At 43.0% G+C, this 22,846-nt stretch overlaps 1 protein-coding gene across 5 annotated transcripts in view; it reads right to left on the bottom strand.

Annotated features, from left to right (window-relative positions):
- Positions 1-22,846, bottom strand: part of akap6 (A kinase (PRKA) anchor protein 6) — a 527,594-nt gene that overhangs the window by 405,084 nt on the left and 99,664 nt on the right. For all 5 annotated transcript variants that reach the window (XM_041214722.1, XM_041214723.1, XM_041214726.1 and 2 more), the window contains exon 3: positions 14,299-16,323. In XM_041214722.1, coding sequence (XP_041070656.1) covers positions 14,299-16,323 — 2,025 coding nt within the window. The remainder of the gene's footprint in view (positions 1-14,298; positions 16,324-22,846) is intronic.

The raw sequence follows: 22,846 nt of genomic DNA, 5'->3' as shown, positions 1-22,846 counted from the left end.
GGTATTTATTTAATAGCTTAGCCATGGTCCCTTTGTCCATGTGTAAATTCCCTTTTAGAACCCTAATCAGTCCTACTCCTCCTTTTACCACCATTTTACTATTTATATGCCTGTAGAAGACTTTGGGATTCCCCTTTATGTTGGCTGACAATCTTTTCTCATAATCCCTCTTTGCTTCTCTAATATGCTTTTTCACCTCCCCTCTGCACCTTCTGCATTCCTCTTGGTTCTCAACTGTAATTTCTACCTGACACCTGTCAGAAGTGCACTTTTTCTTCTTTATCTTAATTTCTATCTCCTTTCTCATCCAGGGAACTCTGGATTGGTTTGCCGTACCTTTCCCTTTCAATGGAACATATCTTGACCGTACCTGAAACAATTCTTTTTTGAACGCAGCCCATTGTTCAGCGACAGTTTTTCCCGCCAAATCTTTCATTCCATTCTATTTGGCCCAGCTCCATTCTTGCCTATTGAAGTTGGCTCTCATCCAGTTAACTATTTTTACTCTGGGTAACCTATTGTCCTTTTTTATTATCATGCTAAAATGTACAATACAATGATCACTGTCTCCTAAATGTTGCCCCACTGACACTTGATCTACTTGGCCCACGTCTTTCCGAGAACCAGGTCCAAGAGTGCATCTTTTCTTGTTGGATTGGATACATACTGCTATAGAAATTTTCCTGAATACAATCTAGGGACTTATTTCATTCTCTGCCCTTTATACTACCACTGTCCCCGTCTACATTCGGGTAATTAAAGTCTCCCAAGATAACTATCCAAAATGCTTGCATCTCTCTGCAATTTCCCTGCAGCTCTGTTCTTCTACATCCTTCTCGCTAGTTGGTAGCCTAAAGACTACGCTAAGCAATGTAATTTTTTGTTCCTTAACTCTAGCCTAAATTGTGATTGCAGGACCACATCCCCCTTCCCACCTAAGTCATTGGTACAAATGTGGACAGTGACCTCTGGCTGATCACCCTCCCCCAGATGAACGTCCTGCAGCTGCTTGGTGAAATCCTTGACCTTGGCACCATTAACACATAACATCCTGGAGTCACGTCTACGACCACAGAAATGCCTGTTTATTCCCCTAACCAATGAATCCCCAATCACTATTGCTCTTTCTTCCTTCTTCCTGCCCTCCTCTACAGCCGAGGAACTCTGTCTTTGATCCCTCTGGGGCATCCTCTTTCTCTGCAATGCTCTCCTTAACCAATACCACCACCCCTCCTCCTTTTCTTCTTTTCCTATCTTTTCTGAACATCTTGTACCCAGGAATATTTAACACACAGTTCTGCCCTTCCTTGGGCCAGGTCTCTGTTATCGCTACAACATCATACTTCCACAAGGCGATCGGCACCTGTAACTCTCCAATCTTATTTACTATATTCCATGCATTCACATACATGCATAGTAACCCTGATTTAGATTTTGTTATTTTCTCCCTCACCCTGACTTCATCTATTAACTTACTATTCTCTATACTAATGCTATCTGTCCCTCCCAGTGTTTTGTGCACCCTGGTATCCCTCTCTAATATTTTCCCTTGGCTCTCACACCCCTGCTGAGTTAGTTTAAAGCCCTCCCAAAAGCGCTAGCAAAATACCCCACAAGGAATTCACTCCCAGCTCTGTTCAGGTGCAACTCGTCCAGCTTGTACAAGTGCCTTCTCCCCGAGAGCCAGTTCCAATGTCCCAGGAATCTAAAGCCCTCCCTCCTGGACTATCTTTCCACCCATGCATTCATATGCCTTATCCTCCTATTTCTATACTCACTGGCATGTGGCACTGGGAGTAATCTGGAAATTACTACATTAGAGTAATTTTCTACCTAGCTCCCTAAATTGTGATTGCAGGACCACATCCCCCTTCCCACCTAAGTCATTGGTACAAATGTAGACAGTGACCTCTGGCTGATCACCCTCCCCCAGATGAATGTCCTGCAGCTGCTTGGTGACATCCTTGACCTTGGCACCATTAGCACATAACATCCTGGAGTCACATCTACGACCACAGAAACGCCTGTCTGTTCCCCTAACCAATGAATCCCCAATCACTATTGTTCTTTCTTCCTTCTTCCTGCCCTTCTCTACAGCCGAGGCACTTGTGGTGCCACAAATTTGGATCTGACTGTACTCCTCTAAAGAACCAGCGCCCTCACCAACTTCAAAATGGAAAACCAATTTGTGAGTGGGACCCCAGGGGACTCCTGCACTACCTGCCTGCTTCTCTTGGATTGCCTGATGGTCACCCATTCCCTCTCTGTCTCCAGGGCCTTAAGCTGTGGTGTGACCACCTCTCTGAAGGTGCTATCCACATTTGCTCTCAGTCTTGCAGATGCACCACAGTGACTCCAGTTGCCACTCGAGCTCTGAAAGCCAGAGCTCAAGTTTCTGAAGCTGACAGCACTTCTTGCACATGTGGTCGTCTAGGACACTAGTAGCATCCATGACTTCGCACATATTACAGGACACGCATTCCATGCGACTGAGCTGCCCTGCCATGTCTTAACTCTACTTCCCTTATGTTAACTGAATTCTACTTTGGATTATTTATATTAATTTACTATATTGGCCCTAAATTTCTTTTATTCCTGGCACTTCTCAGTTAAATCCAAGTACAGTTACTTGTTTAAAAACATTACACTTTTCTAATTCACTCACCAGGTCCTACTGACCAAGGTCGCCGCTCTTCTTTCTGAAGGAAGGTAGAAAAGGAAAAGGGCACTTCCTCCCTCTGCACCGAACTCCCTCAGTCACCTCTGCTCTCTCAGCTCCTTTTTGACTCCTGGCTCCTCTCGCACTCCTTTTTAACTCACAGCTCCTCTTGCGCTCCTTTTCTTCTAAACTCCAATGAATACAGGCCCAACCTACCCAACCTTCTCTCAAAAGATAGTTCCCATATCCTAAGAATCAGTTGGGTGAACCTTCTCGGAACTGCTTCGAATGCAATTATATCTGTTGTTAAATAAGGAGATCAAAACTGTACCCAGTACTCTAGATGTGGTCTCATCAATGACCTTTATAACTATGACAAAACATACCTACTTTGATATTCCATTCCCCTTGCAATAAACAACAACGTTCCATTTGCCTTCCCAATCACTTGCTGTACCTGTATACTAACTTTTTGTGTTTCATGTACCAAGACACCCAGATCCCTCTGTACCTCAGAGTCCTGAAATCTCTCTCCATATAGGTAATATGCTGCTTTTCTACTATTCCTGCCAAAATGGACAAATTCACATTTTCCCACGTTACACCCCATCTGCCAAATTTTTGTTCAGTCACTTAACCTATCCATATCCCTTTAGACTCCTAAGTCCTCTTCACAACTTACTTTCTTACCTATCTTTGTGCCATCAGTAAATTTATCAACAATACATTCAGTTCCTTCATCCAAGTCATTGAAATAGATTGTAAATAGTTGAGGCCCAAGCACTGACCCCTGTGTTACATTTTGCCAACCCAAAAATTACCCATTTATGCCTACTCTCTGTTCCCTGTTCATTAACCAATCCTTTAACCATGCTAATGTGCTACCCCCACATGGAATGAACATTTTTTTTCTGTAGTATTACATTCCTACTGTTTATCTTCGACTATTAAGCCGTGTCTAAACTACACATTTTACTGAGACATAGAAGCATAAAGGTTGTTTATTATATCAACATGAAGCAGCCTCTGATGATTTATTCTTGAAAATATTCTACATAAATTATTCATGTAAAGTGCTCATTTTATGAATTCATATAAAATAATCATAAAACTCTCCAGTCAAATTCTTCAAATCAGATCAACTGAATAACATCAATTTCTGAAAATATTTAGACTGTCAACAACATATTTTCTATTATGAATAAAATACGTTCCTCTTTGTTCATTTAGGTTTAATGTTATTTATCAGTTAATCTTTGGACATCATAATCAAGCAAGGTACATTTAGATGAAGATGGCCCTTCGGCCTATTTGACATCTTTCTTCCAGAATGACAACCTTACTGTCTTCCCATTGCTGCATACAGCCATTTTTAAATAAATTTCTCCTGGCTTCAACCTCCCTTTTTGGCTGCCTTTTATAGTTGTTTGTCGCTTTCTGGGTAAAGAAACAATTCCTGATATCTAGCCTGAATTTGTTCCTCACAAAACTGATGTGCTACTTAAATCTATTGTTCAGTTATTCATCACTTCAGTATTTGGTCAGGGGAACAGGATGACATTGGGTTTCATAACACATGGCTAATAAATATTGATCCTGTAAGAAAAATGAGTTTTTGTGAGTGGTGCATTTGCTATCTGAGGCCACACGATGGAGCTGAATGACCCTAACACAAAAGTTCCCTGCAGTGCTATACTGGATACACATATCCTGGGCAGCTGCAATGAATGCTGTATTCAGCAAGTTTTATACTACCCGACCCCAAGCGGGCAGGATTTCCATACAAACAAAAAACATACAAAAGGTTTTCTCTGCTAAACAGATGCAACAAATACACAGAAAGCGACTTTTTATATATGCTTAATACTGTTCATTGTATATATAATTTTAAATACTTTAGTAAACCATCATACACACCAGGAATTAACTTAATATTTTACAACAATAACATATTGACAAAGTGGCTTTAATGTAATAAAACATCCCAAGGTGCTTCACAGGAACATACTAAAACAAAATCAGAATCTGCTGAATCACATATGGAGATGTCAGGTAAGATGACCAAAAGTTTGGTCAAAGAGATAGGTTTTGAGTGGAGTCTGCAAGAAGGAAAGTGAGGCAGAAAGATGGAGAGGTGAAGTGAGGCTATTCCAGAGTTTAGGGCCTTGGCAGCTGTAGGTATGGCTACCAAGGATGGAACAATGAAAATCAGGGATGCACGAGATGCTAGAACTAGAGAAGTGCAGATATCTTGCTTCTAAAAGAGCATAAGCAATAGGAGCGTGAAAAGGTCCATTGAGCCTGCTCTGCCATTCAGTATGATCATGGCTGATCTTGGACTTCAACCCCACTTTCCCATCTGCTCCCCACATCCCTTGATTCTGAGAGACCAAAAATCTATCTATCTGCCCCTTAAATTTATTCAATGATAGAGCATTTACAACCCTCTGGGGAAGAGAATTCCAGAGATTCTTTGAGTGAATAATTTTTCCTCATCTCAGTCCTAAATGATCAGCCCCTTTCCTGAAACTGTGCCCCTTTTTCTACGTTTCCCAGCCAGGATACCTTTCAGTATTTATCCTCTCAAGCCCTTTCATAATCTTGAATATTTAAATGAGATCACTTCTCATTCTTCTAAACTCCAGAGAATTTACTCAATTTACTCAGCCTCTCATTATAGGACAACCCTCTCATCACAGGGACTAATCTAGTGAACCTTTGCTGTAGTGCTTCCAATGCAAGTATAACCTTCCTTAAATATGCAGACTAAAATTGAACACAGTATTCCAGATGTGGCCTCACCAAAGCTCCATGCAATTGTAGCAAGCCTTCTTTATTCTTTTGCAATAAAGGCCAACAGGCCACTTGCTTTCCTAATTGCCTGTTGTACCTCAACGCTAACTTTTCATGTTTCTTGTACGATTTACAGATTTCAGGCCTTTTAAAAACATGCTTTTGTTTATTCTTACGACCAAAGTGAATAACCTCACATTTCCCCACATTATATTCCATCTGCCACCTTGTCCATATCTCATTGCAGCTTCTTTGTGTCCTCCTCACAGGTTACATTCCCACCTAACTTTGTATCATCAGCAAATTTAGATATTTTACTTTTCATCTCTCCATCTAACTCATTGATAAGGATTGTAAAAACTGAGGCCCCAGCACTGATCCTTGCAGCACGCCACTAGTCACAGCCTGCCAACTTGAAAATGCCTCATTAATCCCTATTCCCTGCTTCCTGTCCATTAACCAATCTTTTATCCATTCTAATATATTACCCCCAACTCCATCAGCCCTTATCTTGTGTTTTAACCTTTTGTGTGGCCAAAAGTGCCTTTTGGAAATCCAAGTATACTACATCTACTGGTTCCTTTTTATCTACCCTACTAGCTACATCCTCAAAAAACTGATAAATTTGTCAAACAGGATCTTCATTTTGTAAAGCCATGTTAACCTGTTCTAATCATACTTTGCTTTTCGAAGTGCACTATTAAGACTTCCTTAATAATAGATTCCAGCACTTTCCCGCTGACTGACGTCAGGCCAACTGGCCTATAGATCCTTGTTTTCACTCCCCTCTTTTCTTGAATAGCAGTGTTACATTTGCTAACTTCCAATCTGCTGTGACCATTCCAAAATCCAGGGCCAGAATTTTACATCCTGTGGGTGGGCGCACGCCCAACCTGAACGGGCATAAAATCATGCAAGATAACGTTGGGCAAGCATCACACACTCACGTGATATTTCGCTTGGCGGTCACACATATTCAGAAGAGTTGGAAGAGCACCTGCCGACAATTAAGCAGGCAATTAAGCTCATTAATGGCCCAATTGTTAGCAATTTTATGTGGACCGTCCAACCTTACGGTTAGCAGACAAGCCAATCAGTCAGGTGGGCTTTACATTTTTGATGAGACCTCATCCAAGGGCAGAATGAAATCTCCGTTAGGATTTTAAATTAAAAGAAATATCTGGGGACTTTTTTTAATGAGGTATGCTTTCAGGTGCTTGTTTGTGCTACATAGGCATTTTTTGCAACATTTTTGTGCCTTCTTTTATTATTTGGAGGTCCGCAGCTCCCTGAGACAGCTGTCTGCCTTAAGCTCAGTGGAAGCGATCACCAGCGCATGTTGGCGCCTGTCCTCTTCTTGCTCCCACTGGCAGCGCTGAGCCTTTCTCAGGGCGCGTTTCAAGCTGGCTGACCGTTAATTGGCCAGCCAGCATAAAATTGCAGTTGGGGGCCGATCGCAGTTGGAGGTCTGTTTCCTGTCCACTCCCGGGCCCATCAATCATGCATACCCAGCCAGCGCAAAATTCAGGCCTAGGTAATTTTTAAAAATAATAACCAGTGCAGCGACTATCTCCATAGCTATCTCTTTTAGAACCCTAAGGATAGGCCACCAATTTCAGGGGATTTGTCAGATTTTAGTCCCTTCAGTTTCTCCAGTACTTTTTCTCTGCTGATACGAATTACCTCACTTTTATTAACTCCTGGTATGTAGCTTATATCCTCTCCTGTGGAAACAGGCAAAATATTTGTTCAATGTCTCTGCCATTTCTTCATTCCCATGATAATTTCTCCTGCCTCTGCTCTAAGGGACCAATGTCTACTTTAGATACTCTCTTCCTTTTTACAGACTTGTAAAAGCTCGTACAATCTGTTTATATATTCTTGGCTAGTTTATTCTCCTATACTATTTTTTTCCCGTTTCATCAACTTCTTGGTGGCCCTTTGCTGGTTTCTAAAACACTCCCAATTCTTATAATGACTACTATTCTTTGCAACATTATAAACTTCTTTATATCAAATGCCATCCTCAACCTCCTTAGGAAGCCACAGATGGATCTTTCTGAGTTTCCGTTTTTCAATGAAATGTATTTTTGTTGAACATTTTGATTTGTTTCTTTAAGTGCTCCCCAAGGTTTATTTATGTTTTATTCTATTTATCCAATCAATTTGTGTGGATGAAGGTAGGGGCTGCAGGGTGGATGAGCAAACTGACCATGGCACTGTGGTTTGGGGAACCATTCAAGTCAGGGTGGGGGGGCAGTGGGTTCTCCCCTTAAATATATGTAATTGGCTTTGTTTTCAGTTTAAGATTCTTGTTTGTGATTGAGTTTGTCATATTCAAACTTACTGTGGAATTCTTTTGCATTATGATCACTATTTCCCAGTGGATCTTTTACTATGATATTAATTAACACTGACTCATTACTATATTACTATTACACTCCAATAATTTCTTGTTTAATGGTCTGTCCAAAGGGACTGTAAACTACTCCAACCAATGTTTTCTGACTCTTGCTATTCTTAATCTCTACCTGTACTGATTCTACTTCTGATATTCTGAGATTCTTTCTCAAAATGTCCTTATGTCATCCTGAAGTTTTTTTTATTCATTCATGGCCAGCATTTATTGCCCATCCTTTGTTCAGTGGGCATTTAAGAGTCAATCACATTGCTGTGGGTCTGGAGTCACATATCGACCAGACCAGGTGGGGGCACTATTGAACCAGATGAGTTTTTATGACATTTGACAATGGTTTCATGGTCATCATCAGACTCTTAATTCCAGGTTTTTATTAATTCAAATTTCACCATCTGCTGTGGTGCATTGCCCTGGGTTTCTGGAATACTTGTCCAGTAACAATACCACTACACCACTGTATATGTTGAATATTTATTTTCCAACATTGGTCACCTTGTAACCATGTCTGCATAATGGCAATTAGATCTAAACTATTTATCCCTATTTGTGCCACTAGTTCACCTAACTCTCTGATGCACTATTGTGCTAAACTCTTTGTCACTTTCCGTCCCACTCAACTTGTCTTTACCACATTAATATACTTCACTATTGACTTAAACCTTCATCTTTGGATTTCTAAAGCTGCCTTCATCCAACCTCCCCCACCTCTGTTAATCTAAAGCTGTTTTTCTCTACTATGATGATATTGGCTGGTGCATTCTTATGATTGTACACACTGTCCCTTCCTATCACACCCTGATTACCATTACCCATATCACTGCCCTGCACTATTGCCTAGTCCTTTCTCTAACTTTCTAAATCTCCCCTCAGGTGAACCTTTTCTCCAACCAACCACCCTCCACCCCGCAGTTATTTAGTTTAAAGCCCTCTCTACAGCCCTGGTTATACAACTCAGCAGGACACAATGGTCCCAGTGCAGTTCGGGTGAAAGCCATCCCAAAAATACAGATCCCGCTTTTCCCAGTACTGGTGCGATTGTCTCATGAATCAAAATCCATTTCTCCCACACCAATCTTTGAGCCATATATTCAACTCTCTGATCTTATTTACCCTATGCTAATATGCTCATGGCTCAGGTAGTAATGCAGAGGTTATTCTCTTTGTGGTTTTACTTTTATATTTTAGCCCCAGCTGCTCATATTCCATCAGCAGAACCTCTTTCTTAATCCTACCAATGTTATTGGTACCCATATGGACCATGACAACTGGATCCTCCCCCTCCCATTCCCTCTCCCATTCTAATTTCCTCTCCAGCCTAGAGGAAATGTCCTTAACTCTGGCACCAGGCTTGCAATGCACCCTTCGGGACTCACGCTTTCAGCTGCAGGGAACCACATCTGTCCCCCCTAATTATACTGGTCCATTTTACAACTACAGTCCTTTTACTCCCCCACCACGCGCACCCCCACCCACCCCCTGCCCCACGACTTGGATGGTTCCCTAAAACACAGTGCCACGGTCAGTTTACTCATCCACCCTGCAGTCCCTACTTTCGTCCACACAAGCTGCAAGGATCACAAAGTGGCAGGTTGGATGATGGTTTGAAATCATCTCCGGGTTTTGATTTAGCTAGGAATATTTGTCTCATGGGGAAATTTAGTAATGAAGCTGTTGAAAAGTATTTTGTCTCTTCTGAGAAAATTGCTACTAATCTAAATTAGCCACAAGAGAAGTGGACCATTCTTATGCAAAGTATTTTAGCAGAGAAAGCATCAATGCATCGAGTGTTGTAGATGAACATTCTTCCAATTATAAAACTGTTAAGACTGCTTTAGTTAATGCATATGAGCTAATTCCAGAAGCCTATAGGCTAAAATTTTGAAATCTAAGCAAAAGAGAGAACCAAATGTTTATAGAATTTGCGAGGGGAAAACTGGTGATTACTGACCATTGGTATCATTTAATGAAATTGGAACAGAATTTTGAAAATGTGAAGGAAATGTTACTAATGGAGGACTTTAAAAAGTATTCCAGTTGGAATTAGAACACACATAAAGGATTGTAAAGTCTCTAATATAAGGGAAGCTGATGTTTTGGCTGATAGCAATGATTTAACTCACAAATATCTAGGTGGCAGCAAACCATTGTTTGCAAACCCACACAGAGGGTAGAGGGATAAAGCAACTAGTACTCAGCCAGACTGTAACAATAGTGAAGGGCATAGCAGAAGTGAAAAGGCAAATGTTCCTCAAGGTAGTCAAAAAGGCAATGTAAAGTTTAGGAATGAATCAAAAAGGCCAACATCTTTTCATTGCCATAAATTTGGACATTAGAAGCCAAGTTATTAGAGCTTAAAATCGAAAGCCAAGGTTCTAGTGAGGGTGGCTGGTGTTTCTTTAAACAATACTGCTTCAGGGGTGAAGCTTGTGAGAAATTGAAACCATGTTGAGTATTTTCAGGGGGTTTAAATAGAGAAAAAGGGATTATGGAAATTTCATATTTGAACATGAAGTCACTCGATTTTTGTCAAAGAGAGGGCCTAAAAAGATTGTAACCTTGAGAGATAGCAGTTTGGCTCAGTGCTTGCTATTAGCAAATGATTTAGATTTTTCTTCAAAAATTTCACTGAACAAAAATGTCTTAATACAGGGTATTGATTAGAAGTGTGTGCCTATTCAATTGTGTAGAGTGAACTTAAATAGTAAAAGGATCTATTATTATTGGTGTTGTGTCCAAATTGCCAATTAATCAGATGGATTTTACGTTAGGGAATGATTTAGCAGGGCACATGGTTTTAGCACCTCCTAGTTCGCAAAGTGCCTGGAGAGTTTCAAATTAAAAGTTTTCCCCAGAAAAAAACTGAAACTTCAAAATATCCTGAAGGATCAATAACACTTGAAACCAAGTAGGAAGCAGAGCAGTGATAAATGGTTGTTTCTCAGATTGGAGGAAGGTTTTTCGTGGAGTTCCCCAGGGGTCAGTATTGGGACCCTTGCTCTTCCTGATATATATTAATGACTGAGACTGTGGTGTGCAGGGCATGATTTCAAAATTTGCAGATGATACAAAGATTGGAAATGTTGTCAGCTGTGATGTGGATAGTCTTGAACGTCAAAAGGACATAGACATGCTGGTGGATTGGGCAGGCAAGTGGCAAATGAATAAAAACAAAAAAACTGCGGATGCTGGAAATCCAAAACAAAAACAGAATTACCTGGAAAAACTCAGCAGGTCTGGCAGCATCGGCGGAGAAGAAAAGAGTTGACGTTTCGAGTCCTCATGACCCTTCGACAGAACTAAATGAAGTTCAATGCAGAGAAGTGTGAGGTGTTTTGTTTTGGCAGGAAAAAGATGGTGAGACAGTATAAAATAAAGGGAGAGCCTCTAAAGGAGGTGCAGGAACAGAGGGACATTGGTGTATATGCACATAAGTCATTGAAGATGGCAGGGCATGTTGAGAGAGCAGTTAATAAAGCACATTGTATCTTAGGCTTTATTAACAGGGGCATTGAGTACAAGAGTAAGGAGGTCATGTTGAACTTGTATAAGACACTTGTAAGGTCTCATCTGGAGTGCAGCTTCTAGTTCTGGGTGCCATACTTGAGGAAGAATGTGAAGGCATTGGAGAGAGTACAGAGGAGATTCACAAGAATGAAATGAATAAAGAACTGTAGCTATGAGGATAGGTTGGGTCTCTTTTCCTTGGAGAAAAGAAGGCTGAGAGGAGATTTGATAGAGGTAGTCAAGATCCTGAGGGGTATGGACAGGGTAAATAGTGAAACCCTGTTCCCAAACAAGAGAACATCAAGAACTAGAGGGCACAGATTCAAAATAATTGGCAAAAGGAGTAAATGTGATGTGAGGAAAAATCTTTTCACCCAGAGAGTGTTGGAGTCTGGAACAAACTTCCTGAAAGGGTGGTGGAGGCAAGTTTGATCGAGCTATTCAAAAGGGAGTGAGGATGCTACCTGAAAAGAGGGAATGTGCAAGGTTATGGGGATAAGGCAGGGGAGTGGGACTGGGTGGAATGCTCTTTCAGAGAGCCAGTACAGGTTCGGTTAGCCAAATGGTCTCCTTCTGCATGGTAAAGATTCTGTGATAGTGCGATATTGTGTAAACTAAATGTGTCTACCAGTACGATAACAATAAAGGATACAGCAGCAGAAATCCAGGCAACTGGAGAGAGTTCAAAAGACCATTTAAAACTGGGATGCTATTATTCATGAATTGCATAAAGACTCAAAGAGTTGGAACGAAAAATGAATGTCCAAAATGAAGAGGTTGTTGACATCACGCAAAAACAATTAAACAAACATGTTCACAGTGGGATCAAGAAAAATTGAAAGATTTTAAACTGTTCAAAGATCAGACCAGTCAGGAATATCAAATATTTCTACACGAACATAAAAAATTTTAATGATATTCTTAAAGTCTCTAAGGAAGATTTTGACCAATGAAGGGATGAGTTGTTGACACAAAAAGAAATCATTTTGAACTTGCTATCTCTAAAAGAGAATCCAAAAGTTTGAGTCTGGAGAATGGACTGAGAAAGAAAGGCCTGCAGCTTTGCAAGAAGAAGGTGGTTTGACAATGGAATTGACTGGGACACTTTTTGGATTTAAACAATGGGAAAATCAAACATGGAAGAGATCAAAGTTCAGAAGGTGAACTCTGAACAGGCCAGTTTAAAAGCTGAACTTGGAAAATCACACCTGGAAAGCAATGATGAATCTCCGCTTACATAGGAAAATTTGGGATATAATTGTTGTAAGAAGAAAACTGTCAGAAAACATCACAAGAAGAAATATTTTACAACTTAAGTGGACCATGGATTCAGCAGTATGCTGTTGTCAGGATGGACTGACTGGTGGAAAATCAGGGGTGCTATCATAGTTGTTCAAAAGTACAGCATGTAGTGAGTTATTATATTTTTTGTTGGTAAAAATAAAAGTGCACCACAATGGTGATAAATTTTACTTTTTCCTTGGGAGAGGTGCTATGAAAATGTCTAATTTCATGGTTCATATGTTGTAATTAAAATTTAGGAGTAAAATTTTTAGGTTGGGATTGAAGCTTTAAAAAAATAAGATAAAGGAAATGCCTGGTTTGAGAAACGAGTAAAAACCCTGAAGTAAGTACAATTCAAATGGACCTTTCCTTTATTATTCTTTTGCAGGATGTAGGTGTCGCTGGTTAGGGCAGCACTTGTTGCCCATCCCTAATTGCCCTTCAGAAGATGGTAGTGAGCCACCTTCTTGAACAGCTGCAGTCCATGCAGTGTAGGTACACCCATAGTGCAGCTAGGAAGGGAGTTCCAGGATTTTGATGGTGAGTGGCTTTGAGGAGAACTTGCAGCTGGTGGTGTTCCCATGCATTTACTGCCCTTGTCCTTCTATGTGTCTATATATATTGTTTCCATTTCATGTTAATAATTGTTTATCCAAGTTCTACCTGATGCAGCCAGGTCAGAAAATATTTGTAGCTAAGAATAAGTACAGAAAGGTGCACTCTAGTGGTCTGCAGTGAAAGATGTGGCCTCAGTTATGTAAACTACCTGCTTTCCAACCATTTGAACAAAATGTTTCAATTTTATTATAACTATGCCTATCATTCCATCCAAATTTGATAATAAAGGTGTTACATGGGCATGAAGGCCTGATTGGAGAGGGGATGCGGGCATAGCAGTTACATATTGTTACATATTTACCTAATGTATGCAGTTGAGCAACATGTTATGGAAGCAAGATTCAACCAAGAAGCACAACTGAAATAATTGGAAGTTTTGGAGCACTCCCCAAAATTTCTGCGATTGTGGAGGGCATTGGGGACAATCTAAGGCAAATCCATTGATATGAGATGTATAGAATTGTGAAGCTTATAAACTCAAAAAGAGCAAGTTCTATTTTTACAACTGTCAATGTAATTCCTCAGTAATAAATCATGCAACCTAATTTAGAAGATTAAAGCTAGATTTTCTTTAAAAAAATGGCACCCATGTAAACTTGTAATGAACATGAATCAAATACAGAGCAGGAGTCCAAATCCTATATAAAATATATTTGGACAGGCTCAACTCACTCAGCATGGGCCCATGCACAAAACTGGTGATTTCACTTTGATATAAGTGTAGAAAGTAGAAAACTTCAAGTTAGTAAAATGCATGTGAAAATGGGATGAAGTCACATTGTTGGTCTAAGTGTGTTAGAAATTTTAGCACAAGTGGAGGCCATGTCAGTTGTGTCATTTTTCTGGAACTTTACCATATATATGACCTGGAAGAACTTGAAACTGGCAAATGGAAATGTTCCATTTGCCAGTACCAACATTTAATGAGCATACAGAAGTTCACCAGGATTAAAGAAATAAAGTTTTTAAAGTCAGAAGCTAATATAGGTATTCAGATAATTACAGAATAAAGGTAAATTACCTCAATTTTTTCCCACACGTCGCTGTTATTCTGTTTCTGCTGAATATCTTGCTGTAGTTGTTGAATGAGAGTTGATTTAGGAGGACCACTATCCAAGGCATTCTTTGGTATCTGTGTTAACCAATGGTGTGGAAATTGGGGTATAGTGTTGTGCTTAGCAACTGATTCTGCTATTGATGACTCATCATCTGATTGGATGTTGCTAAGTGGACCTGACTCAATGCTGTCATCCAAAGATGAAGCTATATCACTTGAGGAAGCTGGAGATATTGTTCCAGTTGTAGGGAGGTATTTTTCGTTTTTCCGTTCATTGTGAACTAATGGGTCTGCCTCAGTCACAGAATTTGCTTCTGATAGCTCCCAATCTTCAATGTTCTGAAGTGCTTCACCTGTAGGTGGATGTGACAACAGCTTTGTCAAATTCTCTAGCTTTAAAGCCAACACTTCAGTTTCCTTCAGGTGAGATGGAAGAGCCAGATATTCATTCGATCCAAACCAAAGGTCACCTTTACCACTTTCAGTGGTTTGATTTTGCCTTAAATTATCCTGTGTCCTTGGTTGAGGTTGTAGCCATGATACTGTTGGGATAAAACCAGGAGAATGTGCCTGGGTCACACTTTGTGGAGTCTGTGAAGGCAACTGTGCAGATACCGATTCATACGAGCTTTGTTTGACAGGTGACTGCTTTTTATACTCATTATCAAACTCCTGATTTTGACACCTTGAGGACGTATTTGTTGGTTCATTATTGTCTTCGCACTTTACAGCCAACATGTGTGAATTAAACGAGTCAGAACTATTATTATTCTCACCAGTTGGTGATTTTGTAAGTGGGGGACAACTTTGATGGAAACTCTTCATTTTAAGCATGGTAGCTGGTTGCTTCTGATATGGGGATGTCTCTCTTGATAATAAGGAAATGTCATCCTGTGTTTTTTGCACAGGAGAACTGGTACTTTGTGCTAAAGGTTCTCTATAGTGTTGTGTGGGGCTTCTTGTAGGCTCTTTGTTAAATTGCCTAAGATCATGAAGATCAGATGACTTCCTAATAGCTGAAGACTTTCTTTGATGTTGGTCATAGGTTTTATTTAGGCCTAAAGTTGTTGTTTGTAAATTACACTGAGAAGGAGAGCTCAGGTATCCACTGTGTGTACCATTTGTTTTGTTTAACTCATCATATGAGTGACTGACAGAAGCATTTGCAGAGCTTGGGTAAGATGAAGCCAAGTCCAGCCAAAGTCTGGACCTGTCCGGATGATCAAAAAGAGAAGGTGTACTTCTGCTCATTTCCGCTTTGTGCGAGAGAATAGAAGTTGAAACTCTGTTACAGCTAACCTCCAAATCATCTTTAGAAATTTCATATAGATACAAAGCTCTTTTGGGTAAGGAGGGTTGTGTTGGAGACTCCTCGTTATAATTGAAGCAATCTTTTATTGGTCTTTTTGGTATTGAGTTTTCACAGTGGTTACTCTTTGCACTACAAGAATGCATATGGGCATGTCTCTGGGGCTCCAAATCATCAATATTAGTGTCAGTAAATACTTTCTGTTTGGAGCTCTTACCAATTCCATTTTGGGTTCGCGTACATTCTGCAGGAGGAGGTTGAGATGGGGCTGGATGGCTTGCTGATTTAGGTAACAACTTGGAGTTTGCTGTGCCTTTCTTATCCCAAACCAAAGTTTCATGATCTGTGAGGGATAACTGACTTTCACCAATTGTCTTAATTTCTTCGTGCCTGGAAGTGGAATGGTCATTTGCCACAGAAAGTAACCCCACACTGCGAACCAACTCTGGAAAGCCTTTTTCCAGATCAGCAGAGTTCCAATGCCCAAAAGATTTTGGTTTAGCCCTGGTGGCTGAACTGGAGGTCATGGTAGCCTCAGAACCACAGGGCACGTCTTCACTTGGGCTGTAGTCAGACAGTTCAAAGGCAGTGATACCGCAATCCAAAGAAAAATAGTCTTGAGAACATTTAATGGTCAGCTGACCTGCATCATCAATTTCAGTCAGTGAATCCAAGCAAGCCTGTAGAAAGAAAATTTAAGAAAACCTTCACAGAATAAATATACATTCTGAATTCTGTCATCATTCTAGTGTGTCTTCTCAATTAATATCTGTCTTACATGCCATAAAAGAATGTCTTATAAAACAACACAGCACTAAACACACTAAATACACAAATGTGAAATTAAGGTATAATGCCTTAAAAAACATTCTGGGTTTCCAGTGGAAATAGTTCGGGATTTTACCAAGCACAATTTTTGTAAAAGAATGATGACATTTAGTTACATTCAAACTCAGACCACAAAAACTACCATGCTAATGGCAATTTCAATTATACAACTGTTACAATTTAGATTTATATGAGTGTTATATTTTGTAACTGTATCATTAAATTTAGGGAAAAATGGAAGGGAGTCATGTGATCTGTTTGGAAGTCTGCCTGATAGTAAGCCTGGGCGGTTTGACTGTCAGAGATCTGAAAAAGTCTTAGATTGTTTTACTGGGAAAACAGTGCAAGATATTTATGCTTGGAAACAGAGGCAGCGGACTGTATCAGGTCATAAACAGCGTGCTGTAAATTGTCTATTTATTTCTAAGACAAAAGAGAGTTGGGGTCAAGAATAGCCAATCAGCATTTCTGTCTGGATGCAAGGTTTATGTATTTTACAGTACCATGGGGAAGAGAGCAGAAGAAGCCATTTCTGAGATCAGGGGCTGGATTTTACACTCCTCTATTGGTGGGTTTAAAGGTGGGAGGGCTTATAAAATACAGCGAGTGGCCTGACCGCCTACCTGCCCAGTCCGATGTGAAATTTTACAGAGGAGGGGAGCTGGCAGATGGCCTGGCCGCCCTTGGCCCTATTGAGGACTTTAAGTGGTCATTAATTGGCCACTTAAGACTTCATCCCAGTCCTGCTGGTACTTCACTGGCTGCAGTGGGAGGGGAACGCCAAGCAGGAAGCCTGGCAGCATTAGCTGCGCAAGCTGCTATCAGGCAAGTGGGGGGAGTGGGGAGGGGGAACCTCCTTCACAGGTCCTCTGGGCTCATTGGAGGCACCCCCAACCAAGGTCATACTTTCCCCTTTACCCTCCTACCTGGCCTCTCAAACCAGGCCCCACACCCCCTTCACACCCATCGCTGGGATATATCAGCCTGGCCCCAGCAATACCCTGTACTTACTGCTGAGTCTGGGCTCCTCTTTGTCACTCCTGCTTGGTGCTGCTGGGGTTACAGAGCTGCTGGTCATCTGATTGGCCAACAGCTCTTTAAGGCAGGACTTCTCTCAGAGATAGGGGGCGAAGGTCTCACATCAAAACAATTAATGCTGCTCCCAGCATTAATTTGATGTGAGACAGCTGTCAGGAGGGGTCATCTAAGTATTCTGAGAGGTACATCTTGACATGGCCAGGGAAGAATGATCATCAGAATAGGCTTCACTACTGTGGTGATTTAAAGAATTCACCAAAAACTGATCGAAGTTACTACTTGGCAAAATGTGGATACAGGGAGCAATGGGAAACTGGGAGCAACTGTGGACTGTTGCTAATGTAATTCCATAGAATGTGTGATATGTGATAAGTATAAAAGGGGAAAGTTCCTCTCTGTAGTTTAAAGTATAAGTTGCCTAAAAAAAGGAAATAGTGTTTAGTCAATAGTGCTTTTTACCCATATTGTTACAGTAAAATAAATCTTGTTGTGTCATCCTTTTCAGCTATTGATTGGAAGTTCGAATTTCTTTTCAAATACCGTCAGTTGCAATGGAGTTCATAACAAAATTGAGGGTTCTTTGTGGGATTTGGAATTCAAAGGCTGAGTCTGGGATTTGTTAAAGTTTAAACAAACAAGGTTTCACAGTGACCTTTGCTGCATTTATTGAAAAGTTTAAAATACCTATGTCTATTTCTGAAGCTTCCCTTGAAAGAGAGGATTTGTCTTTGAATGCCTTGCAAGGTTAACAAAGGTTAATTTAAAAGCAGTGGTAGTAAAGATAGAAATACATTTGAAAGTACACGCTAAGATGTTAGAAATAGCTGAGGTATTGGCTCAACATTTGAACCTTGAGGAAGAAAAAGGCACCCCAGATAAAACGCAAGTTGAGTTTTATAGGATTCAGTTGCAAATGAGGCAGCTTGAATTGGAAAGAGATAGGGAAAAGCAAAAACTTGAACTGGAAAGGAAAATGCAAAACCTTGAATTATAATTTCAAAGGCAGAGGGAAACCAGGAAATTTGAACTGGATACACAAAGGCTTTGATTACATGAACAAAGAGCAGCAGGCAGATTTGACTATGGGCAAGATTTTAAATCCCCATCCCCATCCGGGGTCATCCAATCTCCCAGAAAGTCAATGGACTATTGATTGGGCCGCCAAATCTCCCGTGGTGAGTCCTGCTATGATGGGGCTGGAAAATCTCAGGCTACGACCAGAATTTTCCAGCCCTGTTGGCATTGGGCCTCATGGCGAGGTGGGGGTACAATACGGCCAAAAATCGGTTTCACACCAGCAATGAAAGCACAACGGGATCATCAGATAGTGTCCACCATGGCGGAACACCAATCCCAATGGAGGCTGGCGTAAACCCGCTTTGCATCCCGCTAATGGGATGCAAAGTAAGGCGCTATCGGAATCATCCCCCCAGCCAGATTTTCCATTACACCAGTGGGAAAACACACTGGCCCAGAGCACGTCTGGACAAATGTGATGTGCAGAAGTCAGGACTTACCTTTAGGGCCTGCTCAGATCCCGGACATCCGAGGAGCGGAAGCTGGAGCCCTACAGCTACCGGACCCTGGAGGGACACATGCATTGCATACTGGGTGGATTCTCATAGACATGGCTCTGTTGCGAAGCAGCTCATGGAAGGTGGGAGGTCTCTGTTGATGTCTCGGGTCTGCTTCGGAACATCGTGGTCTTGGTCATAGCCTGCCATGGATGATCAGTGAGAGGGGGGGAGAGGAAGTTCCAGCTGTGAGTGGGAGAGGGAGGGTACTGAGAGGTGGGGATGGGAGAGGAAGGTCTGGGTTTGGGTGGGAGAGGAAGGTGTACTGGGGAGTGTGAGGTTGGGAGGGGGAGAACGAAGGTGTCGGAGGGCGGGACAAAGGTTTCGTGGAGAATGAGTTTGGGGGGAGGAGGGAGTCCAGGGGGAGGAGGGTGTAACGGGGAGAATGTGGCAAGGGGGTAGGTAGGCGCAAGAGGGCAGGAAGGTATAAGGGAAGGAGTTTAGAGGTGGGAAGAAGTTTGGAGGGGGCTAAGGTGTTCGGAGGGGGAAGGAGTCCAGAGGGAGGAGGATGCAAGGCAGGAGGAGGGAGTAAGGGGGTGGGGTGGGGTTGTCCAGGTGAACATGCAAGGGAGGGGTCTGTGGAGTTGATGACTGCCTCCTGGAGACCGAACTGAGGATGGGCATGATAGGAGCGAATGGTTAGTATGAGAGGGGCCAGAGTGAGTTGGGTGGGTACGAGGGTAAGGGTACAATGATAGTGGTAGAAAGGACAGCGAGATGGTTAGTGAGGACTTTGAGGCAGACAGAGACCCTGAGGGTGGGGAGGAGGAGGTTGGGGAGGTCAATGTGGATGGGGGGATTCTCAGGAAGGTGGGGAACATGAACATTCACCTGGGCATCCTGGAAAGAAAAGGGTTCAGGTTGGTAGGTGACAGCGGGGAGGTGAAAGGTGACGCTGGGGCTCAACAGTGATGGAGGAAAGGACATGGGTGGCTGGGGGAGGGGAAAGGATAAGAGAGCTGATCAGAAACTTAATGACGACCATACTGTGCAAATCGAAACTGAGCGAAGCTTCATGTTGGATGGGCACAGGTGCTGCTTGGGAGTGCAATCAGTGGTGGACGGAGATGCAGGTCAACTCAGATGGACAACTGAAAGGGAACCTCAACAGGCAGCATTGAAAATGCTCAAGACAGTCAGAAGAATGTGATGGAGGAAGGCTCCGTGTGCGTGGGAGAGTGCTTGCACAAGGCTCTGAAAGGCCCTGCACACACACACTTCTCCCTCTAGAATCACTCATGGACTGGCTGCATGCAATGGAACTGCTAGTTGGGGGGTGGTGGTGGGGCATGCAGTAGGACCACTCGTGAAGCCTGTAAATGAAGCTGAAAGACAACATTACACATTATTCAGTAAAAGTGAATATATTTTCAGATTATAAAGTGACAGAATGTGTCTACCCATGCAACCACTTGTGATCAGAATTTCTTAACTTTTCTAGGCCTACCATTTCTTCTAGGAGGCAACCTGTGCAATGGTTGGCCCTGTTGTCTCTGATGACTTTGATGTGCAAACTTTGGAGATCCAAGGCCTTGAGCGCCCCGGCTTGCTTTGGCTGTACTCTGTGGGCCAGCTGCTTCTTCTGTAGTGACAGAGGATGAGGTGGAGGGGGTCACAGGGAAAGGGAGCTCAGAGGGAGAGGACAGCCTCTGGGATTCCTGAGTGGATGACCCAAGGGTGTCCAGTTGCCACTCCTCCTCGCTTTGGGTGCCCAAGGGCCCCGGCCTAACTCCTTGAGAGGGAGGAGCACCTGGAGGGATGTCGAGGTGCCCCATTTCCCTCTCGCGTTGCCACTGTAGGAACTCACCCATGGCTACCACAATGGAGTGCAGGTCTGCGCACATCTCCACATTCTGCTACACCAGGGTGTCCATGGCATCCACCATCCTTCCCATGGAGTCCTCCATATGCACACAATTGGCATCATGTCATCAGAGAGCAGGTGGGCACACTCCTCCAACTCGCGTGCCACTCTGTTGAGGACTTCCAACAACTCTGCATGATGTTCCCCTGCCTTCTGCTGACTCCCCAGGATGAGTTGGAAGGCTGAATCCAGAGGCTCGTCAACTGACTCAGACCTCACAGATGCCTCTTCCCCAACAGTCCTCCTTGTGCTGGGGAGCTCGGTTGAACTTGCCTCCTCCTGCTGCAGACACATATCGGTGTGGTGACCAACTGATTGTGAACCTGAGTCTGCTCTAGATTTAGGTCCCACCAAGGTGTGTGTCATTGCACTGGTGGGAGCTGTGGGTAAGCACTGTGACTGGCCTCCCAGGCTGCTTATTTCTAGCTCTTCAATGGAGGAGGTATCCTCTTCACTCGAGGTGTGGACGTGGATGGAGCTGAGGGACTGGCTGGCTGAGGGCATCGGCTGCTTGACAGATCTCCATGTGAATCAAAGTAGAAAGTTGAGATAATTAATGCATGTCAGCAGAGTCAAAAGCAGGAGAGAGAGCACTCCCAGTGGTGTTGAGAGAAGGATTAGGCAGTGCAGGGCCCTCATGTGGGTGTTCGCTGACGCCCTCACCATTGCGGTAGGCACGGTCCACATCCTCACCACTCAGTGCGGTGGCATGCTCCTCAAAACAAGTGAGTGGTCTAATGAGGGCCACCCCCCCCCAACCCAACTCCCCCCACCCCCCCCACCCCCCCCAACCCCCCGCCACCCCACCATCTGTGATCTCTCCCTGCTGTTCTGAGCCAGCTTCTCCTGCATGAAAACAGATGGAGAGTGTGAGCAGGCTGCATGGCACCGTGTGGAATTTTTGTGTGGTGAGTGGAGCCATGGACAGGATGAGGACACGAGCTCCTGAGGATATAGGTCTGATGGGGATGTGAGAGTGTGTGTGAGATTTAGTGGTGTTGTCCCTTGAGGTGAGAGATCCCTGTGGATGTGTGATGGATTATGAATGTGAGTTGAGAGTAATCAGGTGGTTGACTTTCCCTGGCAGAACTGACAAGAGCATTCATCGTCTTCCTGTAATGGATGGCTGACCTCCTCTGTGCTCCAGTGGCATTGACCACTGCTGGCACTGCCTCCAAGGCCAGATTGGGGAGAGAGTGGCGATTCCCATGGAGAGGCAACTCCAGGAACAGAATCAGGGGTTCCTGGGGTTGCGCGCGGGACAGCAGGCCCTCACACAGGTAATGACCTCTGGTGGTCAGTGCCCGTGTGTGAGGTGGATGAGGCACCCAGTATCCCATCTAGGATCCCATCCATCAATGGCGAATAGGGAGGGGAACCTCACATGGTGCACGAGCTGCTTGTTGCCTCTGCAGGGTCCTCTCAGATGGCATGATGGCAGCTGCTCCTCTGTCCCTATGTCAGTGATTGTGGCATCTCATGAGGCTGCGGCAACTGGGGAGATGCCAGCCATGGCACTGGCTGCTTGCTCCCATGCGGGGCCAGCACAGGTTCCACTGGCCAGAGGACGACTGCCAAGATCATCAGGCTGTCCCCAGTGCCGGTGCCAGCGAAGGAGGAGCACCAAGATGTAGCACTCATAAACATAAGTTTAAAGCCCCTTAAGTACAAGGGGAACTGGTATAGGGTGGTCTTCTGTTCTGCCATGTTTTTTCATTTTTTTAAATGGTGCAACCATCAGTTCATAATCTGTGAGTGCCAACATTATAATAAATTTGCTTTTGTGTTATTGGCCTGAGTATGCTTCATTTGTTTTGTAGGTGCAGGGTACACCAGTACGTAATGCTAAATGTGGGTGGCTTGGAACTTTATTGCACAGGCACTGAGTGTATCTTGGGG

This window comes from Carcharodon carcharias, chromosome 20, assembly GCF_017639515.1.
Source record: "Carcharodon carcharias isolate sCarCar2 chromosome 20, sCarCar2.pri, whole genome shotgun sequence".
NCBI lineage: Eukaryota > Metazoa > Chordata > Chondrichthyes > Lamniformes > Lamnidae > Carcharodon > Carcharodon carcharias.
The sequence above is the reverse complement of the archived record's forward strand: the minus strand, read 5'-3'. Positions and strand labels throughout refer to the sequence as shown.